Source organism: Canis lupus, chromosome 16, assembly GCF_011100685.1.
Source record: "Canis lupus familiaris isolate Mischka breed German Shepherd chromosome 16, alternate assembly UU_Cfam_GSD_1.0, whole genome shotgun sequence".
Taxonomy (NCBI): domain Eukaryota; kingdom Metazoa; phylum Chordata; class Mammalia; order Carnivora; family Canidae; genus Canis; species Canis lupus.
The window spans coordinates 25,469,892-25,492,083 of record NC_049237.1 but is presented as its reverse complement, the minus strand read 5'-3'; the positions used below and the strand labels follow the sequence as shown (position 1 = coordinate 25,492,083).

Sequence of the window (22,192 nt, the reverse complement as noted above, 5' to 3'; positions counted from 1 at the left end):
GATAGATTAAATAAATTGCAGGCATCCATACTCTGAAATACCATGGAGCAAAGGAAAGCACATTTTAGAAAAAATATTTAGTGACCTGGAGAAATGCTCAGAATATAATGCAAACTAAAGATGTGTTTATATGTAGGGTGCAAACCTAATTACTTGTTATTAAATTATATACACCCATCTATTTAAAACTATATAAAGACTAGAAAGCTATAAATCAAATTTTTAGCAATGGTTATTTCTTAGTTGTGGATTATAGTGATTTGTTTAGTACTAAAGGATATACACTCTTTGATGCAGAGGGAAAACATTTTTATTTTACAACTTACATATAGGCCACATTTCATGCTAAGTTGTTTTAGAGCAAAGTGGAGAAAACACTGCTTAGGGGACGTGTGGTGCCACAACCAGGTCTTAAATTAAATCACAGATTTTATTTGCAGTGATTTATTTATTAATTTATTGTTGATTTGGGGGAAAATGTGTTGGGAAAAAAACTAGCTCTGTCAGAATATGATGTAAAAGCCCACGCTTCTCCTATTTCTCTCCAAAAGATACAGAGGAAAGCTGTTTTCCCACTGTATGGCAGACCCAAAAATCACTTTCATTATTTAGATAAAATGAAGTAACACTCTTCCTTCTCATATGTTTGGAAGTGAGTTCCGCTATCCAAGGCTGCAAGACAGAAAAATCCATGTGCTATTTCTTTTATGCCATGAAGGAAATTAAAGAACACTGCAAAATATCTCATGTCCCAAAATACATGCTATTAAACACTTCCTGAGAATAAACAAAGGCGAGGATGACTTAACAGAACCATCATTCCAATTCAATTTTGTATCAAAACTCTAATTATAATCAGCCTATTAACAGGAACTGCTTCCTCACCCACACTACATTTATATATCATCAGTCTTCATTAATATAGATTCATAGATCATTGATTTTCATTAATATAGAATAATTCCCCCTAGTTTCAGTCACTGATTAGGTTCTAAATATCTTCAGTACGCCTGTTTCCTGCAAAATCCCAATCTTTGAAAATGAGCCATTAAACAGAACTTTAGAGAAGATGCAAGTCCATTTATAATTTTCTCATGTTGTTTGACAAAAGGATCCTAAGGCTGCAACACTCCACATTCTTCCAGGTGTTGAAAACAGAGGATGTAGAATGTAGGTTCCATGAGGACAGGATCTTGCACTATTTTGTCCACTGATATATCCTAGGTCTAAAGAACCAGCCCTGGCACACAGTATGTGTTAAATAAACTCTTGTTGAATGAGGGGAACAGTTTATGCTCTATAAAGCTATCTGTGTAAGAGAAGGGATTTTAGTTTAGGAAATTCTGCTAGTAGGAGAACATCCTCTCTGTACAGACTGATCTTAAAAACACCTGTTTCATTATGGGTATAATGCTTTCATGGTGTTTGGTCTTCAAACATGATTCAGTTAAGGTGTTTTGCTCCCTCTGAATTCAAACTCAGAATCTTTGGTTAAGGCCATAGTTCCCAAACTCTGTGCAGAGGTACCAGAGGATGATGCAGGGGATCCATAAGATTATTTAAAATTGTGAGAAAACCATAGAGACATCCATTTAATACCATAGGAACCACTATCTTAATGAAGTTCATGATTTCAACATTAGATGCTACAGTCCTTTGAATGAGTTCATATTCCTGTGAACCTGGATTTTTGGAGGCTGCTGCCTACCTCTAATCCATCTAGCCAACCAATGAGGAACAGGACACAAAGGTGACAATGTCCAATCTAATCCAAAGATTTGAGAAGTTATACAGTGTCCAATAGGCAAATGCATCCATTAGTAAGTGTGGTTATTCAAGGATGAAATACAAATGTCAACTTTTCCTTCAATATATGCTGGCTGATTTATTAGGACATAAATATTTATTAAGTTGTTGGGACACTAAGAGTTATGACATCACCCTACTATATTTACTTATTGCTTGAGCAAGTATCAATGGTCTGCTAATTGGGTGCTGCTGTAAAAGCCTTTCCTCATGAACCTTAGACAAGAGGCAGAGTCTCAGAGGGCAGAGTGGATTTCCCTGGCGGGGATTCATTGATTTACTGAGACTCCCATGCCCACGCCAGCAGATGCCATACTTGGAGGAGCTGGAGGGCATTATCCAGATCAAACAGTATTGGCTGAGAGGGGAGGGTTGGTGAGCTGAAACCTGAGGACTGGTATCAGCTTTTATGCTTTCCTTCTGCCACCACCATCCCGATTTCACCTAACCTATACCCCATGCTCACAGTTGGGAATAATTTACTTATCCAGCAGCATCAGCTATTCAACTAGAGAGCCAGCTTCCTGGATCATTTCTTACATCCTATGAATATTTATGCAGGATTCAAAGACAAAAAAAGCAACCAGTTCCAGAAGCACAGCAGATATAAAGTATAGGCTAAGTTCAGAGGTAGACAGAGAGAGAGAGAGGGTGGCCTTTTTGAGCTGAAGGAAGCTGAAATCTTAGAAGTAATTTTAGAGAAGTTAGTCCTGACATTGTCCCCTGAAGAGAACATGTATATCTCTACATCACCCTAAGCTAGCATGCTTCCCCAGTCACTCAACCTGAGTGACCTTAAGCATAGATCCCTAAAAGTCACATTGTTGTAATAAACCACATTTTTCAGGTTACAAAAATTGCCTCTACTTCCATATTTAAAACTAAATGAATTTGAATATTAGCTATGCATATTTTTGCATGTATCTATTGGATTTAACCTAGAAATAAAGTACTTTTTATTAATTGGAAACTGCTAAATCTGAAGGTTCTATGCTATTCTGAGTCAGGTCTATAAAACCATAAAGCAATTCTAGAACTTCCTGAGGTCTTCTAAGACAGATGGAGCTACTTTGCTCCATACCACTACTTCTCATATTAAGCAATGAAGTTGGTGGGCAAAGGACAATTGCAAATAAAGAAAAGGTTTTAGGCTAGATAAGATTTTGCAAATCAATGTTAGAAAATCATTAGGTTAATTTAGTCCCTGGGGAAATAGAGGCCATCCCAGAGCCTGAATTATTTAAATGCATCATCCATAATCATTCATTTAACCATGGCTTGACCACAAATTGCATACTCCATTGTTGCCATGCAGACACAGCCAAAAGGGAGTGCATTAGAGAGAATATAAATGATTCCTATTGAAGAATCTTTAGGACAAGGGTGCCATTAACAGCTAATGAAGGTGATGTTGCTTAAAATTTGCAACTGCAAGTGTGCTCCACAGACCAAGAGCATCAACATAACCTGGCAGTTTATGGAGATGCAAATCTCAGGTCCACCCTAGACCACTAGATGAGAATTGACATTTAGGAGAGTTTCATGTGACTGGCATGCAAATTGAATTTGGAAAGCACTGGATTAGAATCAGTGGCTATCAGCCCTGGGAAGGGTTATAACCACCTGGGAGTCACTGAACACTGATGGATTCTAGGTCCCATCACAGGCCAATTAAATCAGAACCCCTGGGGGTGGAGCTGAGCTATGGCAGGCTCTAAAGCTTTTCAGGTGCTTCTATTGCGCAGCCAGGGTTAGGAAGGATCAGACAACAGCTGGCATGGACCTCACTTTACTTCAATCTTATGAGGCAACTGTATTTGTATGTTTCATTCATTCAACTCTATGCACTGGCACCATGTTCCACATTAGCACACAAGACCAGCCCTTGTGCAGCTTGAAATCCAGAATGGAAACACTTTTTTTTTTTTTTTTTTGGAATGGAAATACTTTTAATTCACAGAACTATTTTATTAAGTTGCATTAATTCTACAGAAGCCTATTTACTCAAAAAAATTATAAGAGGCAACAGATATAGAGAAAATAAAAGGTTTTGAAATAATACCAAATGAGACATAACTCAGGATAAGGTTACTTTAACCATAGTGAGAATATTTCCTAAAGTAAAATGAGGCTAATGATTCTACCTCATTATCTTTGTTGTGCCTGATGAGAAGTTGGTTCCCAGACATCCTGGCCATAGAGAAAATGAAAACCGGAACCCAGATATCCTAATTCCTACTTCATGTTTTCCCTTGTCCCACACTGACATCAGTTCTGAAAAATGGATGCAGGGGCTTCCCTCAAAGAGACTGGGAAGATGATGAGCATGAGACAAGGGAGTGTGTGGGAAGAGGAAGTCAGAAAAGCTCACCTGCTGGTCATGAAATGTTCATGTATCTGGTCAGAAGTGTGTAGTGACTACAGCAATCTTAAGATTCTTTCAAAGCAATCCAGGATGGATTGTAGAATGTCAGGAAGTAGAGGGAAGATCTTGCCAGAGAGGTGGTGGCTTAAGGAAGAAAGGTGTCTGAGTAATAGTTAAAGGATTTGGGATTAGCCAGAAGAGAAGCTGAAGCATTACTTAATAACACTTGAGACACATAGAAGATTATAGAATTTAGACTGATGGCCAGCTGTTTTTCCAAAACTGCTAAAAAGGAAAAACAGACTGAACCTGAACGGTAGGCCCTTAGAAGACAAGAAGCTTAAGGGAGCTGTTGCATGACATTAAGACATGTTTACCGCCCCTAGGGTGGGCAGCTGAGGAAAATTCGTAGAATAAGAGCATTATTAATACCCAGCAGTGAAAGAGAGAGCCAGATGATGGGACAAGAGTTAAATGGAATCTTGCTGGAAACAGGTGGATAAGGTGGTAACTCAGGATTCTGTGAATTCCTCAGGATAACTCATTCACCATCCTAGGCATGGGAAGAAACAACACCTTTTTCAGTCAAAACTCTTGAATATTAAATCATCAGGCTGATGAAAATGTATGGACATCTTTCTTACTTTGACTAAAAATGATCTCCCCTTTGTGTAAAGAAAGATCTAGTAAAATCTTCACATATATGCCAGAGTTACTTCTTGCTTCCCTGTCCAGCAGCACACTTGGTATGAGTTTTACTAATTGAAAATGAAGGTCCAGGTATTAAGATTTCATCAGCTCTGTTGACTAAAAAGCAAAATAAAGATGATAATCACTAGCACTTTACACTAATCAAGATATAATTACAGTGGGAATTCCTGAGTACACCTTTAACCCCGGTCTCCTGCTTCTCAGTTATGAAATTTCAACAGGTGGTATAGAGCAACAATCATGCTTACAAATGACTGAGGACACTTCCAGAGACCTCCATATCTCTTAGCATTGAGGACTGCACTCAGAACTCCCAGACCATGCCTGTAGCCAGTATCAACAACAATAAGAATGGCCGCAATTCATACCTAAAAGTGGTCAAAATCCTCTTGAAAACCTAGATGTATTTATAATGACAGCCATAGGACTCAATAAGTGTGTGCTCAGCAGATAATTAGCAGGAAATCCTACACAAGAGAAACAGCTTCTCTGAAGGCTGAGAGTAAAGTAAGAAAACACAAATGTTTATCATTTCTAGCTTTCAGATAAATAAACTGGTTTGGCATCTGTGTTACATAACAATTTATATTGCAGAATAATCTATTGAGAAGTTAACTAATTGCCTTATTTTCCAATAGACTCACTTCATAAAAATGAAGGGTGTTTTCCATTGCATTCCAAAGTGAGGGCTAATCTTGAACTCTGGCTTTCCCCCACCCCCACCCGCCAGGACAGAATAAATGACAATGGCAATAACTCTTAAATCAACTGTTGGCTATCTGAAGAGCAAAGGGATCTGACTGTCAAAGAAGGGTGTGCCTTCTGGTATCAGGAAAGGGATTGGCTCATTAGGGGCTGGGAAAAAGAGAGTTACAAATATGGCTAGAGACCTGGCTATCTTAAAAGCAGTATGTCAGGGCACCTGGGTAGCTTAGTGGTTGAGCATCTGCCTTTGGCTCAGGTTGTGATCCTGGAGTCCTGGGATCAAGTCCCACATCAGTCTCCTCACCGGGAGCCTGCTTCTCCCTCTGCCTATGTCTCTGCCTCTCTCTCTCTGTGTCTCTCATGAAAAAATAAATAAAATCTTTAAAAAAAAAAAGAAAGAGCAGTACGTCTAAGGGGGCAGGACATCCCCCAGAAATGTCCATAATGGAGACTTGGCCTTCTTTATAACAGCCTCACCTGGCACAAAGGGGATGAAACCATCAGTGGAAGTCCTTGTCCTGAAGGAATATGTCAGCCTGTGAGGGAGACAGGTAAGTGAGACTCACTTCTCAGGAAGCCCTGGGGCTTCACCTACAGCCTGTGGACCAGCACATAACAGCATTCTGGGTGACCATAAAGTACCCAGAGCTCACAGGCTGGGAGATTTCTTCAAGGGTGCCCTCATGCCTCTAGGCCCTTGTGTGGCCCTGAAGAGGGAGAGGGTACCCCAGAGAATGACCAAGATTATCTTTCTAAACCATCTTTAGGGCTAGAGGACAGAAGTAATTTATACTGATTTCTAAAATACGAATATGATATTTATTGTACTCAAGTGCTATCCAGTAATTCATACTTATCGTATCTGATTATTAAAGAAACTAACCTGTTACACAGAACCTTTGAGGCTGCCATTTAAAATATACAGATATTTCAAAGGATGAGAATAAAATCTGGGACATTTGCTACCAATTATTTTAGGTAGAATGCTTACTTTACAAGTAGCTTCTCAATTTCATAGACTAGACGGTATTAGGATTCTAATCTTTAACAGTTGATTTAAGAGTTATTGCCAGAAAATCTTTCACTCAGAGTCGTTTCTGAATAGTAATGCATTCTGTATATGGATTTCGAGCCCTGACCACATCTCCTATTGTCAGTTTCAGTATAAGCACAAGAAACTGACAATTTTATTGTCTTCATAAAAATGTGTTAAAGAACACTTTCTGGAATAAAGGTATAACCACATCATAAAAGCTGCTGAAATCATCACCTATCTTATGCCACTATTTGATCATCCAAAAAAGAAAAGTGAGTTTATACTATTTTAAAGGATTTGTGAAAATCACCTAGGCAGTAGTCTCGTTGTTAAAATCTTTAATTCCATTCAATCTTTGATCCTTTGTTTCGCTGGTCATCAAGTATAAAATAAAAAGACAGCAGCCTTGATCTAATTATTGCTCCAAGCTTCTTGTGATCCACTGTTCAAAAGTAGTGGCCATAAGAAGTTAGCTCACCTCACATTGCTAATTTATTTAAACCCTATTTGCTGAATGACAGCAGCCTGATTCACATGTTTTCTCCTGACAGCGTGACATCATGGAAAGATTACTGCAAAACAAAAGAAGTCTCTTTGCCATCAACTGTTATATCATCCCAGCCAGATAGCTTTACCTCTCTAGGCCTGTTTCCTCATTGGGAAAATGAGATGGTTGAAACAATGACTGGTAAACACCTTCCAGCTCTGCAATTCTATGAATTTATTACTTGTTGTACTTGTAGGCATTAGAAAAGTCAAAGACATCATCGGAACAAATGCATTGATCTAGAAATGACATCTTAGAACATGCCAGCATTTCTAACTTAAGAGAAAATACACTGCTATGAAGATTTGCCTGTTTGACAAAGTATTGTTTGCGTCTATTAAAACAAGTACCTAGACAGGCTATGCTGGCAAACCAAATAACCTGATTCAGATGATAGAATTGCTGCAGTGTATGAAATCTTATATGCAAATAGGAGGTGCTGATTGAACCTGGACTGCATACATTATTTAAAATTTGAATTTATGTAACTTACAAACAGATCTAGAATCCCTGATCTTTATTCATTCAACAGAGAACTTAAATAAGCAATTCCGTGTCTGGCATAGAAATTTATGGAAAAGTTCTGAAGCTCTGTCTCTCTCATTTTCAGCAGCAAATAAGGAAGGAAAGAAGAGAACCAACAAGACTGCAGAAGAGGACTATATGATAAACACACACACAAGACAAGCAGAGTGGACGAGATCAGTGCTTATGGTTTCCTTTTCCCACACTGTTCCTACAAATGAGAAATACTTGATTTAAAGTTTATAAATATCTCTTTGTTGCTTCTGATCATCCTAGTGAGAGCCTTAGAGTCTGATCTGTGCTGTTCATTAAGTGAGCAAAAATCTGTAGATAATTTTATGAAGCATTATTTGTCACCACCTTGAGATGAAGGAAAGGTCCCAAAACGTGCAAGCAGAGGCCCTGGATTCAAGTTCCAGTTATGTCATTTTTACTACATAGCATCAGGCGGGTCACTTTACCCTGCCATCTCAGTTCCCTTATCAGTGAAGTGGAGAGAATGGTTTTATAAAAGGCAAGTGAAAAAATGAATGTGATGTTTCTGAGAGAATATCTTTAACATTATCAGTTATGATCATTTATTTTATTACTAATTTAGAGTCTGCCCTCTCAATTATAGTTTTACCACACCCTAGGATCTTTATAATATTCTATGTTTTTATTTATTTTTAAGTGATTTTTGAAAATTTTTTATAAGTGTGATGAATATAACTTCAATATAGTCAATTCCTGTTATTCACAGTCGTGTTCCTTACAAAGTCTCCAAAGAACACTGAATAAGCACATACCAAATCATTGCTCCCTAGGGGAAATTCAGGCTTAGTTCTTGTGAGCCTATGGTCACATTTTGGTCAACTGATCAATATAGAATCTTGTTTTATGTGCGCATCTGTTCAAAGAAACCTTATTTAATATACATTTTAGATTCATTAACATTAAACTCAAAGTAAACAACATATAACTCATGCCTAAACTAAATTAAGCTGAGTGTTGTATGTAGGTGATGAACCACTGAATTCTACTCCTGAAACCAATATTGCACTGTATATTAACTAACTAGAATTTAAATAAAAATTTGGAAAATAAATAAATAAATAAAGTAAGTAAGTAAGTAAGTAAGTAAGTAAGTGAAAATGCCTAAACACAGGCATTTTGCCATAGGCACATCACAGCTTTCTTGGATTTAGAAATAAAAGACTTCAGTGCTACCCTTAGAGGACATTTTAAATCACAAAGTCACCAACAAAAACCACAAAAATGTGTAAAACCTGGCGCTAAATGGATTGCAAAAAGGACACATATTTGCAGTATGAAAGTTGAAACAAAAGGCAGAGTATCGCCTTGTTCATCCCCAATGAGAATATGCACATGGGGCAACTCAAATTTTTTACCACTTTGAACATGACCATTAATGTGCCATGAATGTTGATTTTTCGTGTTACAATGAAATCTTAGTGAGTTCTCAAATTCACAAATACAGAATTTGCAAATAATGAATATTGACTATGTGTCTGTGCGTGTTCCCACCTATAGATATTTACATACAATAATAGGCTCATTGAACACTTACTGGTGTGGCAGGACTGTATTAAGTATTACTCATGTCTCCTTTTTGCATAATAATTCTAAAATTTAAATATTATCATTATCTTTCCAATACGAAATGGAGGGTTAAAGAATTAAAATAACTTGTAAAAGTTCACAAAGGCATAAGCAGATTGTAAAACTGAGTTTACCTTAGAGCCTTTGTTTATACCCTACATTACTCTGTATTTCACCTATTTTACTAGGAGAGAAAAGTTTCTTTAAATCAGGCAAGCAGATAGGCAGGACACTTCCTATAAAGCTGAGAAACCACTGCCTTTGAGCATTATATTTAACAGAAATTTAAATAACCAAGGTAACTTCATTCAAAAATAAAGCTGTAGATTATTTATTTATTTATTTATTTACTTATTTTTAAAGAATTTATTTATTTATTCATGAGAGGCACAGAGAGAGAGAGAGAGAGAGAGGCAGAGACAGAAGCAGAGGGAGGGAGAAGCAGGCTCCATGTAGGGAGCCTGAAGTAGGACTAGATCCCGGGACTCCAGGATCACGTCCTAAGCCAAAGGCAGATGCTTAACCGCCGAGCCACCCAGGGATCCCCAAGCTGTAGATATTTAAATGCTTATCATTATTATAATCTCCAGTGCTTTCAAGTTTCACTTATCCAACAAGTATTTATTAAATGCCTACTATGTGCCAGGAAGTGTCCTACATGCATTCATCAACAGAGCCATAATGCTGTAACGCCTCTGGAGCACACTGCAGAAGTATTTGCTATCAATCTTCTAATGCTGTTAAGACATACACACATTACAGCAACTTCCAACTCTTAAGGGTCAGAAATGAAAGAAAGGTTACTGCCAAGTTTGATGCCATTTCCTGTCAAGCCAATGATGTCTGAGGATTACATAAAAGAGTGCTCAATATCCATTTTTGCTAAGAATGATAGATGTATTCATAAAAGCTTATATGTGAAACAGTAACTTTAAGGGACAATGAATCAACCAGGATAGATTAGGCTCTCCTGCAATAACAAACAACCCCGAAGTATCACAATAAACACATCTTTCTTGTTCTTGCAAAGTCTAATGCAAGTTGAACAGCTCTCCTCTGTCTTGTAGCCTGGTTTTAAAGTAATGCTATGTTACATCTACACACAATCAATTCAAAGTCTGGGGAATGTAGGAAGCAAATGGATTTTGAATGAGTAACTCGTCTGCCACAAACACGAATTAATTTTCTTATTAATACTAAATGTAATACCTAACTATTTAGATTACAGATAATCTTAAAATTTCACTTTGTTTAATGGGAGACAATGGGGAGTACCTGTAGTTTTCAGTTTCTTTTTTTCCCTATGCTTCAGATTTCTGTTACATAATTCATATTCTCTTCAAAAAATTTTTTAAAGCACAGCTAAATGATGTCGTCTTTAGAATTTTGAGTAAGAAAGTCTCATTCTTATTTCAATTATCTTGTTTGAATGAGTTTATCATGAGAAAGAGGGGAAAAATACTAGCTAGCAGGCAGAGTATCAGGGCCCGTGACCTTTGTCATGTGCCATCATTTAAAAGAAGTTGGCCAAATACATATGCACTCAGAATTTCAGAATGTCCAACGAAAGATGAATGGATAAAGAAGATGTGGTTTATGTATACAATGGAATATTACTCAGCTATTAGAAATGACAAATACCCACCATTTGCTTCAACGTGGATGGAACTGGAGGGTATTATGCTGAGTGAAGTAAGTCAGTCGGAGAAGGACAAACATTATATGTTCTCATTCATTTGGGGAATGTAAATAATAGTGAAAGGGAAAATAAGGGAAGGGAGAAGAAATGTGTGGGAAATATCAGAAAGGGAGACAGAACGTAAAGACTGCTAACTCTGGGAAACGAACTAGGGGTGGTAGAAGGGGAGGAGGGCGGGGGGTGGGAGTGAATGGGTGACGGGCACTGGGTGTTATTCTGTATGTTAGTAAATTGAACACCAATAAAAAAAAATATGCTATTTAAAAAAAAAAAAAAAGAATTTCAGAATGTGAACCCCTTTGGAAACAAGATCTTTGTAAAGCTGAGATGGAGTCATACTAAATGAGGGTAAGCCTCAAATCTAGTAACTGGTGTCTTCACATGAAGAGGAAGGACATAGAGACACACAGGGAAGATGGGAATGTAGCAATGGAAACAGAGACTGGAGCGATAAAGTTAGAATGCCAAGGGAAGCCAGCAGCCCCCAGAGGCAGGAGGAAGCGAGGGAGGATTCTTTCCTAGGGCCTTCAGAGAGAACATGGCCCTGCCCACATCTTGATCTCAATCTTTAACCCCCCAGAACTGTGAGAGAATAAGTTTCTGTTATTTTAAACCACCCAGTTTATGGTAATTTGTTGCAGCAGCCCTGGAAAACTAATACACGTAGGATAATAGAGTTCAACTAGGAATTAAAAATCAGGAGTTATAAACATACTAAGGTTTTGGCAAAATCCAGGTAATACTCATCTGTTTATTCTTCACAAACGTCTTAAGATTTTAGACCTGGTGGAGACATTGGCTATCACTCAAGTCTTACAGCTTTTCTGGAGAACTTTCTTGCTCTTAACGAGGAAGGGTTCCCCTCATTCTCAATTCTTGGGGTACGTCCCCAAGGTGCATGTCTCAAACTTGCCTCTGCCCTCAGTTACATCTATCTGCTGATCCCTGTCTTGGTGCCTCCCCCGCTCCTGAAGGGTAGGTACCGCCCAGGAAAATGCTTGCATTTTATATACAAACCCATGCCAGCACCATTCTCCCCACACTGCCTATTCCTCGAGATCACTCATTATCAGGATCAGAGGTCAGCAGCAAATCTTTCATGTAAAGGATCACGTAGCAAATATTTTAGGCTTTTTGGAACATATGGTTCCTGTCACATCTATTCAGCTCTGCCACTGTAGCCCAAAATCCATCTTGACCGAACATTCATGAATGTGTGTGGTTGTGTTCCAATAAAACTTTATTTATGGACACTAAAATAGGAATCTTATTTATTTTCCCTGTGTCACAAAATATTCTTTCAGTTGTTTTAAAACCATCTGCAAATGTAAAAACCATTTCTGGCTTGCATGTAATACATTAGGCAGCAGGTCAGATTTGGTCCTCAGGTCTAAATTTGCTAATTCCTGATTTAGATCAGCAGTTCTTCCCTGGAGTCGGATTTGTCACCTAGGAAGCATTTGACTATGTCTAGAGACATATTTTTATTGTCACAACTAGTGGGGTTCTTCTGGAATCTAGTGGGTAGAGGCCAGTGACGCTGCTAAACATCAGGTGGTGCACAGAACAGTCCCTGCCCCAACACAGAAGGTCGAGACTGTGGAGATGAGAAACCATGTCTAGATTAAGGATTCTTTTAAGAAACTGAGACCCTTCCCTAACAATCCTCATTGGTTAGGTTAGTAAGATCTGACTTAAATGGCTCTCCTCCTAAATTCTTGTCAGAACAGTTCCACCGCAATTACTTTAACCACTCTTCAATATCCTATTGTATTTAAAGACCTTCACGGGGGGTGTTGTTTATTGTATTCCAGTGTCCATGTAGCCTCCTACTCCATAGGGAGCCTCCAGAGGGCAAGAGGTGTCTTATTCACCTTTGTGTTTCCAGGATGAGGGATATTTATTGAGAGGAATTAAGCTAAGAAAATAGTGAAATAAAACTTCCATGTTTGGAATTCTTTTATGGCAGAAGCCAGATGAGGGAATTTCAACTATGATGAAGAAATGGCTCTTATTACCTAGAGTGAACATTTTCTGCTGACAATGCCAGTTTTGCTGGGTGAGTCAGTCACCCACAGAAGGCCTCATGGTCGATGCAGTGTGACTATCGATGGCCAGAAAGCCTGGAGGGACTGGAGCTGGCTGAGCCTCCACTCATTGGAAAGCTCCCTTTAGAGGCAGCTGCAGCCACATCCTGCAACCACTCCTAGAGGCAACAGCGTCAAACCGTCAAGCATCACTTGAGCTCAGTGTTAGAAGCCACACTGCCTTCCGTGAGGTGGGGGCAATTGAAGCCACAGACAATAGTGCATTTGGCAGAACCACTCAGCCCTGACTTTGCTCTGTTCTGCTCCCATCTGACATACCTGACGGCCCTTGGATTCCCAACTCAGCTTCCCTCCCCATCTCTGGATTCTTACCTGAGATCTTCCCGGCTCCAGGCTCCTGGCTCATGTCTGCCCCCATCCCAGCCTCTGCACTGACTGTTCTTCCTCTTAAGATTGCTGGTATCAGCTAGTCCACACCCTGGACAGTGGAGTCCACTACTTTACTAATAGCTCCCTGCCCAGCACACACCCAAAACCCCCAGGGACCAGCCTTTTGAACATTCAGGCTGTTTCTCTCATCTTCCAACTTAACCTCTGTTCAAATCTGGTCTCCTGCTTCTTTCTCTTCGCTTTCCCCCTCTCCCCATCACCCTGGATTAAGGTTTTGTTTTGGCAGATTCCTGTGGCTGTTTTGATTCTTCTCCCCCCCCACCCCGCACCCCAGCCCATACTTCTAGGCTTGTACTTGTCCTCAGGGAGGGACTGAACACCAGTTACATTTTCCCGTCACTTTCTGTCATAGAGAAAACAAGGCAGGCAAGCCTGTGTATGGAACGTGGCGGAATTCGGAATGAGCGTGGGGACGTGGTTCCTCTGTGAAGAGTGCTTAAGGGCCGGTGGGTGAGGCAAGCTCACCAAAGGGAAGCAGACTTAGACAACAGACAATAAGATATTTTAAGTGCAAAATTCTATGGCACAGCGTTCATATAAATAGCTGCGTTTCCTGAGGGGACAGAGCTAAGATTTATTGAGCGCTTAATGATAAGCATTTTGCGTTGATTAAACAGTTCATCTAATCATCACGGAAAACCCTCGTTAGAAGTCCCGGTATTATACCCACTGTACAGATTGGGCAAAGGAGGCGGAGGCAAGCGAAGCCGTCTGCTAGTAAAGGGACGGCCGCACCCCAGGCCTGGGGAGGTCCGGCAGCCGTGGCACACTCTGGAGGCTCGCGGGGCCTGCATCGTGCTTGGGAAAGAGGCTACGGAGAGCCGCAGCAGGAAGACGGGGCGGCCTCCGGGGCAGGGGCAGTGGCAGGGAGGCACAGCTGGCGACGGACAGGAGGCCCACCCGGCAGAGCACCGGACAACCTGCGGGGGGCAGAGAGAGGACACAGGGTGGGAGGTTGGGAAGAGCTAACTCGAGCAGGCTCCCGCACCTGGGAGAAGGCGCTGGCCTTGCCGTCAACGGCAGTCGACCAGAGGCTCAGCTCAGTAGCGCACCGAGTCCTGTTCGGGACATAAGACCCTGCTACAGACACACCTTTCATCCCTCGGATGGGTGATGGCAGCGCCGCCCACGCTGCCTGCGAGGCGCCCGAGGTGGGTCTGAGGACTGCACAGAGAGGGCCGCCTGGTTGGTTTGTGTCTATCCTGCGGCCGCTGTAATAAATTACCACAGTCAGTGGCTTAAAACCACACAGTTTTATTATATTACCATTCTAGAGGCCAGACATGGTGATTCATCTGCAACCGTGACTCTCCCTTGCTGTGTAACACCCATTCATAGATTCTGCGGATCAGGCCGTGGACATCTCTGGAAACCCGTGTTTGGTCTCCTGCAGGTGGTGATCTTGCCCTCGGGGCTCCGCGGCTGGCAGACCTGCAGTCGTCTAGCTCACGTTCTTATGAGCCACCCCAGGCAGCCCCTTGGGATAAACCACGGTGAAGGGCCCAGGATCCCAGAACGAAGCCACCGTGCTGCGCACAGCCTCAAGGCTCTGTCTGCTCCTCATCCTCCTCACTCTGGCGGAAGTGCCCTCTTTCATGCACAGACTCAGCTCCCGTGAGGGGCCTCCAGGGCCAAATCTCAGCCTGACGTAAGCAGAATTAGAGCAGCAGCGGCGCTTGACCTCTGAGGTTCGGCACCAGCTCCTAGCCCTTTATCACTTGGTGTTTCTACTCTATCAGAGCTTCTTCCACATTCCTGAGATTCACACCCTCTGTGGGCCCTCATTTGGGTGTCCGGGGCCTTCTTTTATCCTCTAGACATCTTGAGTTCTAGTCTGGAAAATGATTTACTACTGCATCTACTTGCCAGTTACCAGTTTCAGAGCCAAGGTACTGCCCCCAGCATAGTGACGGCGTCTCTCTCCCCCTGTCAGGTCCCCTCCATGCCCAGAGCCCTTTGTCTCCCCTGCTCCGTGGCCATCCCCTGCCTCCCCACCCCCACCAGCCCTGCTTCACTCCAGTGGGCAGCGCTGGTGCCAGGCCCTGCCTTAGCTCATGGAACTCATCCCAGAAAGGCTTGTCTCCAAGGAGACACACACGGTGTCACTTTGTGCTGTTCCTAAGGTAGTATTTGAACAACCTCATGTTAACCAGGAAGTCAGAGTCTTTGCTAGAAAGGAGTTAGGCCTCCCCTCCCCACCACCAATCAACTTATTTACCACATGCTCACCTGTGCATGAACTTCTAATTTCCAAAACTTTGAAAATCTATTGTTTCCTCCATAAAAGGGCCAGTGAGATAAAAGCATCCAGTGTTACAATCAAATGACAGGGGTGCCTGGGTGGTCAGTGGGTTGGGCATCTGCCTCCAACTCAGGTCATGATCCCAGGGTCCTGGGATCCAGCCCCATGTCGGGCTCCCTAGTAGGCAGGGGGTCTACTTCTCTCTCTGCCCCTACCTGCCCCCTTGTGCTTGCTTGCTCTCATTTTCTCTCTCAAATAAATAAATAAAATCTTTTAAAAAGAAAGGAATTAAATGACAGACGAGAAAGGTGAGGTTGGAAAGGATAACCCTGCCAAAGATCACAGAGCACCTTAGGCCAAGCTGGGGCCTGGGCTCCTGTCTTGTGACTCCCAGGCCAGCATTCTTACTGCCTGTCATGTCAGTGGGTCAAAGCTGCAGGTAGCAAGGGGCTGAGAATTGGGATGGAAGGACTCTAAATGTCATCTAGGCTGATGTCCTTGCCAAGTGCCAGCCAGCTTCCGTTTCAACAGCCCCTGCGCCCCACCAGCCACACACCCCGAGAGCCTGCTGTCAGCTCTGGGGCCTGCTGCTCCAGGGCGGCTCACCAGCACAACTGGGCAGGGACCGCCCTCTCCGGCATCGGGAGCCAGTGGGTTGGCTTGCCTTGTGGCCTCATCACAGAAATCTAATCTCTCTGGAACTTGGTCATCTTTTTCTTATCTTGAGTTCAGATCTAATGCCTTAATTTTCTATCCACTGGGTACAACTGTTGCATCCAAGTGCACACTCACACACCCCCTCACACACACTCATACTCACACATGCATATACACTGTTACATATGCTCACACATTCTCACACACATACACTTATACACACATATTCTCACATATTCTCTCACACACATTCTCAACAGTCAAATATGCGTACACACATACATATTCTCACACTGACACCCAGGCACACACACACTCTCACATATTCTCATAATGCTCTCGTGCATTCACATGCACACACATACACTCTCACATATTCGTGCACACTCACACATTCTCACACTTTCCCTGAGACACATATACACACATATTGCCTCACACACTCACATATTCTCACACACTTTATTACACACATACACTCATATACTCACATATTCTCATACCCACACGCACACACTCTCATATTTTCTCACAATGTTCTCTCACATTCACACACGCACACAAATGCACACACTCTCACCTATTCTCACACTCCCACTCACATACATTCACATATTTCTACATACTCTCTCATACTCACACGCACACAGACACACACACCATGAATCTCTTTTTTGCCATAACAGCCTTCCAAAGATCTGCTATATGCGGAATATAAGAAATAGTGAAAGGGACTATGAGGGAAAGGAGGGGAACTGAGTGGGAAAAATTAGTGAAGGTGACAAACCAGGAGAGACTCCTAACCCTGGGAAATAAACAAAGGGTTGCAGAAGGGGAGGAGGTTGGGGGATGGGGTGACTGGGTGACAGGCACTGATGAGGGCACTTGATGGGATGAGCACTAGGTGTTACAGTATATGTTAGCAAATTGAATTTAGATTTTTAAAAAAAGAACAAAAATAAATTAATTAAGTTAAAAAAATTTGAAACCAAAGATTTGCCCCTGAGCAATCTCTTTTCCATGCTAAACCAATCTGGCTTCCTTTATTCTCCCTCTAGTGAGAGGATTGTCATGCCCTTCACTATTCAGGCCTCTGATCGATGCCTCCTCTACATCCTTCTCACAGTGTGGCAAACTACCTGATTATGGCCACCTCTGACCTGGGCATGTCCTCCATGTGAGGTCTGCTGACCCTGAAAGAACATGTGGATCTAGAATTCTCCTCAAGCTTTCATCTTCCAGCAGGATCTAGAACAGCATGAAGGAGAAGAGATCCAGAAGCACACTGACCAACAAGAATGAGAGCTGTTATTTGCCCCAGTAGCTCTGTCAAGCATTTCAGAAATTCTAGTAAACATGCTCCCATCTGGAGAAGACAACCCAAACTGCAATAATTGATAATTCTGCAAGCTATCCAGTTGATGCTTGATCAAAGCACATCTTGAGTAGGCAGAAAGGTAATGATTCACAGACACCAACTGCTCACCCTCATCTGATGGAGTAGCTGGGGGAGTCACTGAGTCGTACTTCAATTATCCCTACCCAGAAATCACTACAGTTCAACAGCCTGTTATTCTTGGAGGGGTAGCTTACACAGCATACCTGAACAGGGGACTTGCTTCCCAGTTCAGGTGGTTGGGTTTTATATGTTCTTTTTCTTTTCCTTTTGTTTTCTTTATAGAAATAATTTCATGCCAACCTGGTTGGTTAGGCAGAGCCATTCCTAGACATGCATAGGGCAGCCACAGCTTAGAAGGTAAAATCCTTCAAGAACATCCATTGTGCTTGGCCTCAGGCAGCACGAAAGTATGGCAGGCTATCTTGACTCTTTAGGGAGCTGGAAGGACTGAACTTAGCAGCTCAGGAAGCCCACGGCCTAGGTATTCTTTTCTGGTGCCTCTTGCTCCTTACGTAAAGTATATGAATTTGTCTGAGACCAAGCTTCAACCTATATCCTCACTCTGCAAAGTAGGTTCCTGATTTGTTCCTTACGCTTGACTTCTAGTCCAGTATTCCTGTCTTAAATGATGGTGCCCTGCCACACTCATAACAGCCTTTACTTACACTAGCCTACAGCTAGGGCCCTCCTACCACCTTCCAGACTTTCCCAATGCCAGTACCTGGCCTGAGTCTCTGCAGGATCACTGTCCCCAGACTCTCCATGGCTGGGTTCCACTCTTCTATTAAAGCCCTCAACTCTTATCCTATGCCACACCTCCCAATGACTACCCTCTGCTTATACTTATACCTAATGACTCACCTGGCTCTAGCAGGACACACTACTTCCTTGGCTCCCTGCCAGAAGCTGAGTTGATACTAACCCAAGCCCAGGGATCAATTTAGTTCTCAGACCCTCTAATTCTGTCTGGTATTGCCATCTTCCAAGACCCCTTCTGCTCCAAGCAGCTTTAGATGAAACAGATGAAAGCCTAAGGAACAGAAGGGGGATGTGCAGGCTGGGCACCATGAGTTATATGAGGAAAGGAGATGCTGGCATAAAGCAATTGAAATCTGTTTCCCCAGCCCAAGCTACAGGCTGATAGAGCTACTTACCTCCCACCCCACCCCCATCCCCTTCTGGCCTAACTGGCAACCTGATTCTGGTCACACTGAGGACTGGGCCAGCTCTGTGGACACCAAGACAAAGTCATTAAGTAAAGGTTGCAGTTTAAGTGCTCTTGGTCTCACCTTTGAAATATATTGATGGGAACTGACAAATTACCCCCAAGTTATATTCACCAGCTCAGAGGGTATTTGAATTCAGGAAAACAAACTGGTGCTTGGTTATCTGGAGGATGCATTTAAATTCAGAAAGAACCATTTGTGCCATGTGGTGATTTTTTTTACAGAAATAATAACTCTCCCTTTTGGTAATTGACGTGATAAACAAAGATACAGCTTCTCCTCTTCCATCACTATCTCCAAAATTAAATTTAACAGCAATTCTCTGCTTAGGCAGAAAGAACAAATGGGCTAGTTACTCACTCGTGGAAAACAGGTAAAAATTTTCCAGTGACTGTTTCTTTGAGGTGTCTATTTTAAGAAATTTGTCGGGGAGTAGGTTACAAGGTGAATATCCAATCTTTTAGAGAACAAAAGTCAGGAGTTTCAACCGAGTGGCTGCTTATAAAATGCTAGCACAAGGAGTATGCCCAGGAACAATCTGAGCTTGGCTCTAGATTTCAAGTGTTTTGCAACCCCGTCCTACATCTGAATGTCATAGCCACCTTTACAAAAACAATACCCTTTAGTTAAACTAAGTAGAAAAATATAGTGAAAAGATTCCTTGCTATTCTCTAGGTGAAAGAAGATATTTTTCTTAAGGAAAACACTGGTGAGAATAAAAGCCAAGTATTGTTTTAGGCTTTCTCCAATCTCCAAAATACCATTTAAAAATAATTACGCCCACAATTTATGCACTATTCATTAGACGGAAAGATAAAATGAACTGCTAAATTTTAATTGCATTGGAAGAATAGACATCATGAAATATACTCCCAACTTCTTGGGATTATAACCCAGCCTCAGAGCATCTTTACCACAATTTAAACCTTGTCCAAATAATCTAACTTGATTCAATTATAACAGTATTTTAGTTTCATAATTTGATAGACTTATAAAGAATTATTTTAGTTAAGCAATTACAGGGTCACACGATCTTTTATCAATATTTAAACTTCTTGTTGTGAAAGTTAACGGGCTTGAATTATAGATAACAACAGGAATTGTCACCTCAGGGGAAAAAAAATAAAAAACACTTTAACCATCTGCAAAGGGAAGTGTTTTTAAAGACCACAGTTTTCCATGTCCCCATCCTCACCAACATAAGGACAGGATGATAACCTGCATTATACAGATACAGGTAGTGAATCCACCCACTGGACACAACACACCACCCATTACCCACATGGATTACACACTGAAGCTAAGGAAGAAGAGCATTTGTTATATAATAGGCATGGTATTTTATATAATATACAATAAATATGATAGGCAACATCTTGCGGGATGCAAAGAGCCTTGCAGAAGATGCCAGCTGCTGAATTACTAATCTGAAGGAGCCAGAGTTAGAGAATGAGCACCTGCAATTATATTTAATAGTCGTACAACGGCAAGGTCTGCTAGGCTACCTGTCCATCCCTTTAGGTTTCGAAAGGCATCAATGTTTAGACTCTATTCAGGCAGCCTCTTCTAAAGAGGGAGCACAATTAACGGGACAGGCACAGTGCCTGGACTTCAGTGTCTCCTGGGATCATTGTTCATACACATACCTGTGGTCTTTAGTGGTGTTTTCTCTCCTAGCAACAGTTTTAACCTTTTGGCATGGATTTTGCCTTGATAATGTGAGTCCGCCACCACTGCCGAGGTAAAGGACATGTTACAGAGTGTACAGCACTTATTCTTATCCACCATATCAGCGTCATTTCCCTGCAAGGAAGAAAGAAAAAGTAATAACATTAGAGAGAACCCCAAGTCCTATTTTTCCCCATTCTATTCTGTTGCAAATGAGATTTACGGCAGACTTTCTCACTGAAATGTCTAGTTTTTGCTCTGCAACCTTTTTTTTTTCTTCATGATAATCATCATCAAAACATTTTCAGTTACTGACTTCAATCTACACTTATTTAGTGGTTACTACTGCCAGAAACAGAAAATATAGGACACATGTGCAGGTACGAGTTACCCAGAGAAAAACAGTTCCCATGATTAGGTGAGAGCACATTGTGTCTGGCACCATGAGGGGAACAGTCTCTAATTGCACCCATTAGACTCATTAAAGTAACTAAAATATCAGAGTTCAGATGGCCTGAATTATTTAGCAGAAATTATCATTTAGCATTCAGCTCTATCTTCCACCAATTTTAGCCTCACTGGGATACATGGCCGCATGTTCAAGATTTTCTTTTTTTTAAGATTTCTTTAAAGAGTTGAACATTTTTCATAATTAACTGGAGTATATGCCATCAAGCTATGATGACCATGCTAGTAGAATTTTCCAAGAGAGTTTGTATAATTTCCTTTTCTTTGGGAAAGGTGATTAGTTAAACACAGCATAAAATATTTAAATCCAGATTGATTTTGATTCTTTTGTAAGACAATGAAAATGAATCATGAATCAGAAAACAAAAATAAATCCTTTGTTAGATCATGCGACCTGGCTATTGTGCACAAAGATCATCAATTACCTATATTATAAAAAGGGAAAATTAATCCATGGGCTCCCCTCCTGCCTAGTTAGAAATTGAGGGCAAAGCAGACTCTCAGATAAGGAGTTAATAATCTATTCCTTAATGGGATAGCAAGAGCAAAGCATCTTTCTGTTAAACAGCAGTGTTGAATGAGGACCTGGCCCCCTAATAGCCCCTTCTCTTATTCCAAGCAGGCCCGAAGAGTGCAGTACAATTTAAAATGGCATTAACAGAAGGATGAAGGTGGGGATAGGATGGAAAAAGAGAATTATATATTTTCTGCAGAATAACAAGATGTCCAGACTGCTGGAGAGAATGTTGCCTTGCAAATTATGTGGCAGTTAGAAAAGTAACTCCTTTCTCCTTAAGGCATTCATCTCTAATATCTCTCATAATTAGTGTTCATCTCTGAAAGGACTGTTGTTGGGTGGGGGGCACCTACTGCCATTTATTCTCTTGACCTTAAATTATTAAATGTTAGTGTGTCTCCCTGACCCCTTTATCACAGTTAATGGATAAGATTGGAAGAAATGTAGTGCTAGGGGTTGGGTCATTGAGAGGAAATGGGTCCTATATAGAGAAGAGGAGCTCCTCCAAAGGTCCTTTCCGG

General features: G+C 41.3%; 1 protein-coding gene across 9 annotated transcripts in view; it reads right to left on the bottom strand.

The window, feature by feature from the left end:
• The window catches only part of ZMAT4 (zinc finger matrin-type 4), a 337,657-nt gene that overhangs the window by 134,618 nt on the left and 180,847 nt on the right, over positions 1-22,192 (bottom strand). For all 9 annotated transcript variants that reach the window (XM_038559976.1, XM_038559978.1, XM_038559979.1 and 6 more), the window contains one exon: positions 20,665-20,821. In XM_038559976.1, the coding sequence (XP_038415904.1) occupies positions 20,665-20,821 (157 nt within the window). The remainder of the gene's footprint in view (positions 1-20,664; positions 20,822-22,192) is intronic.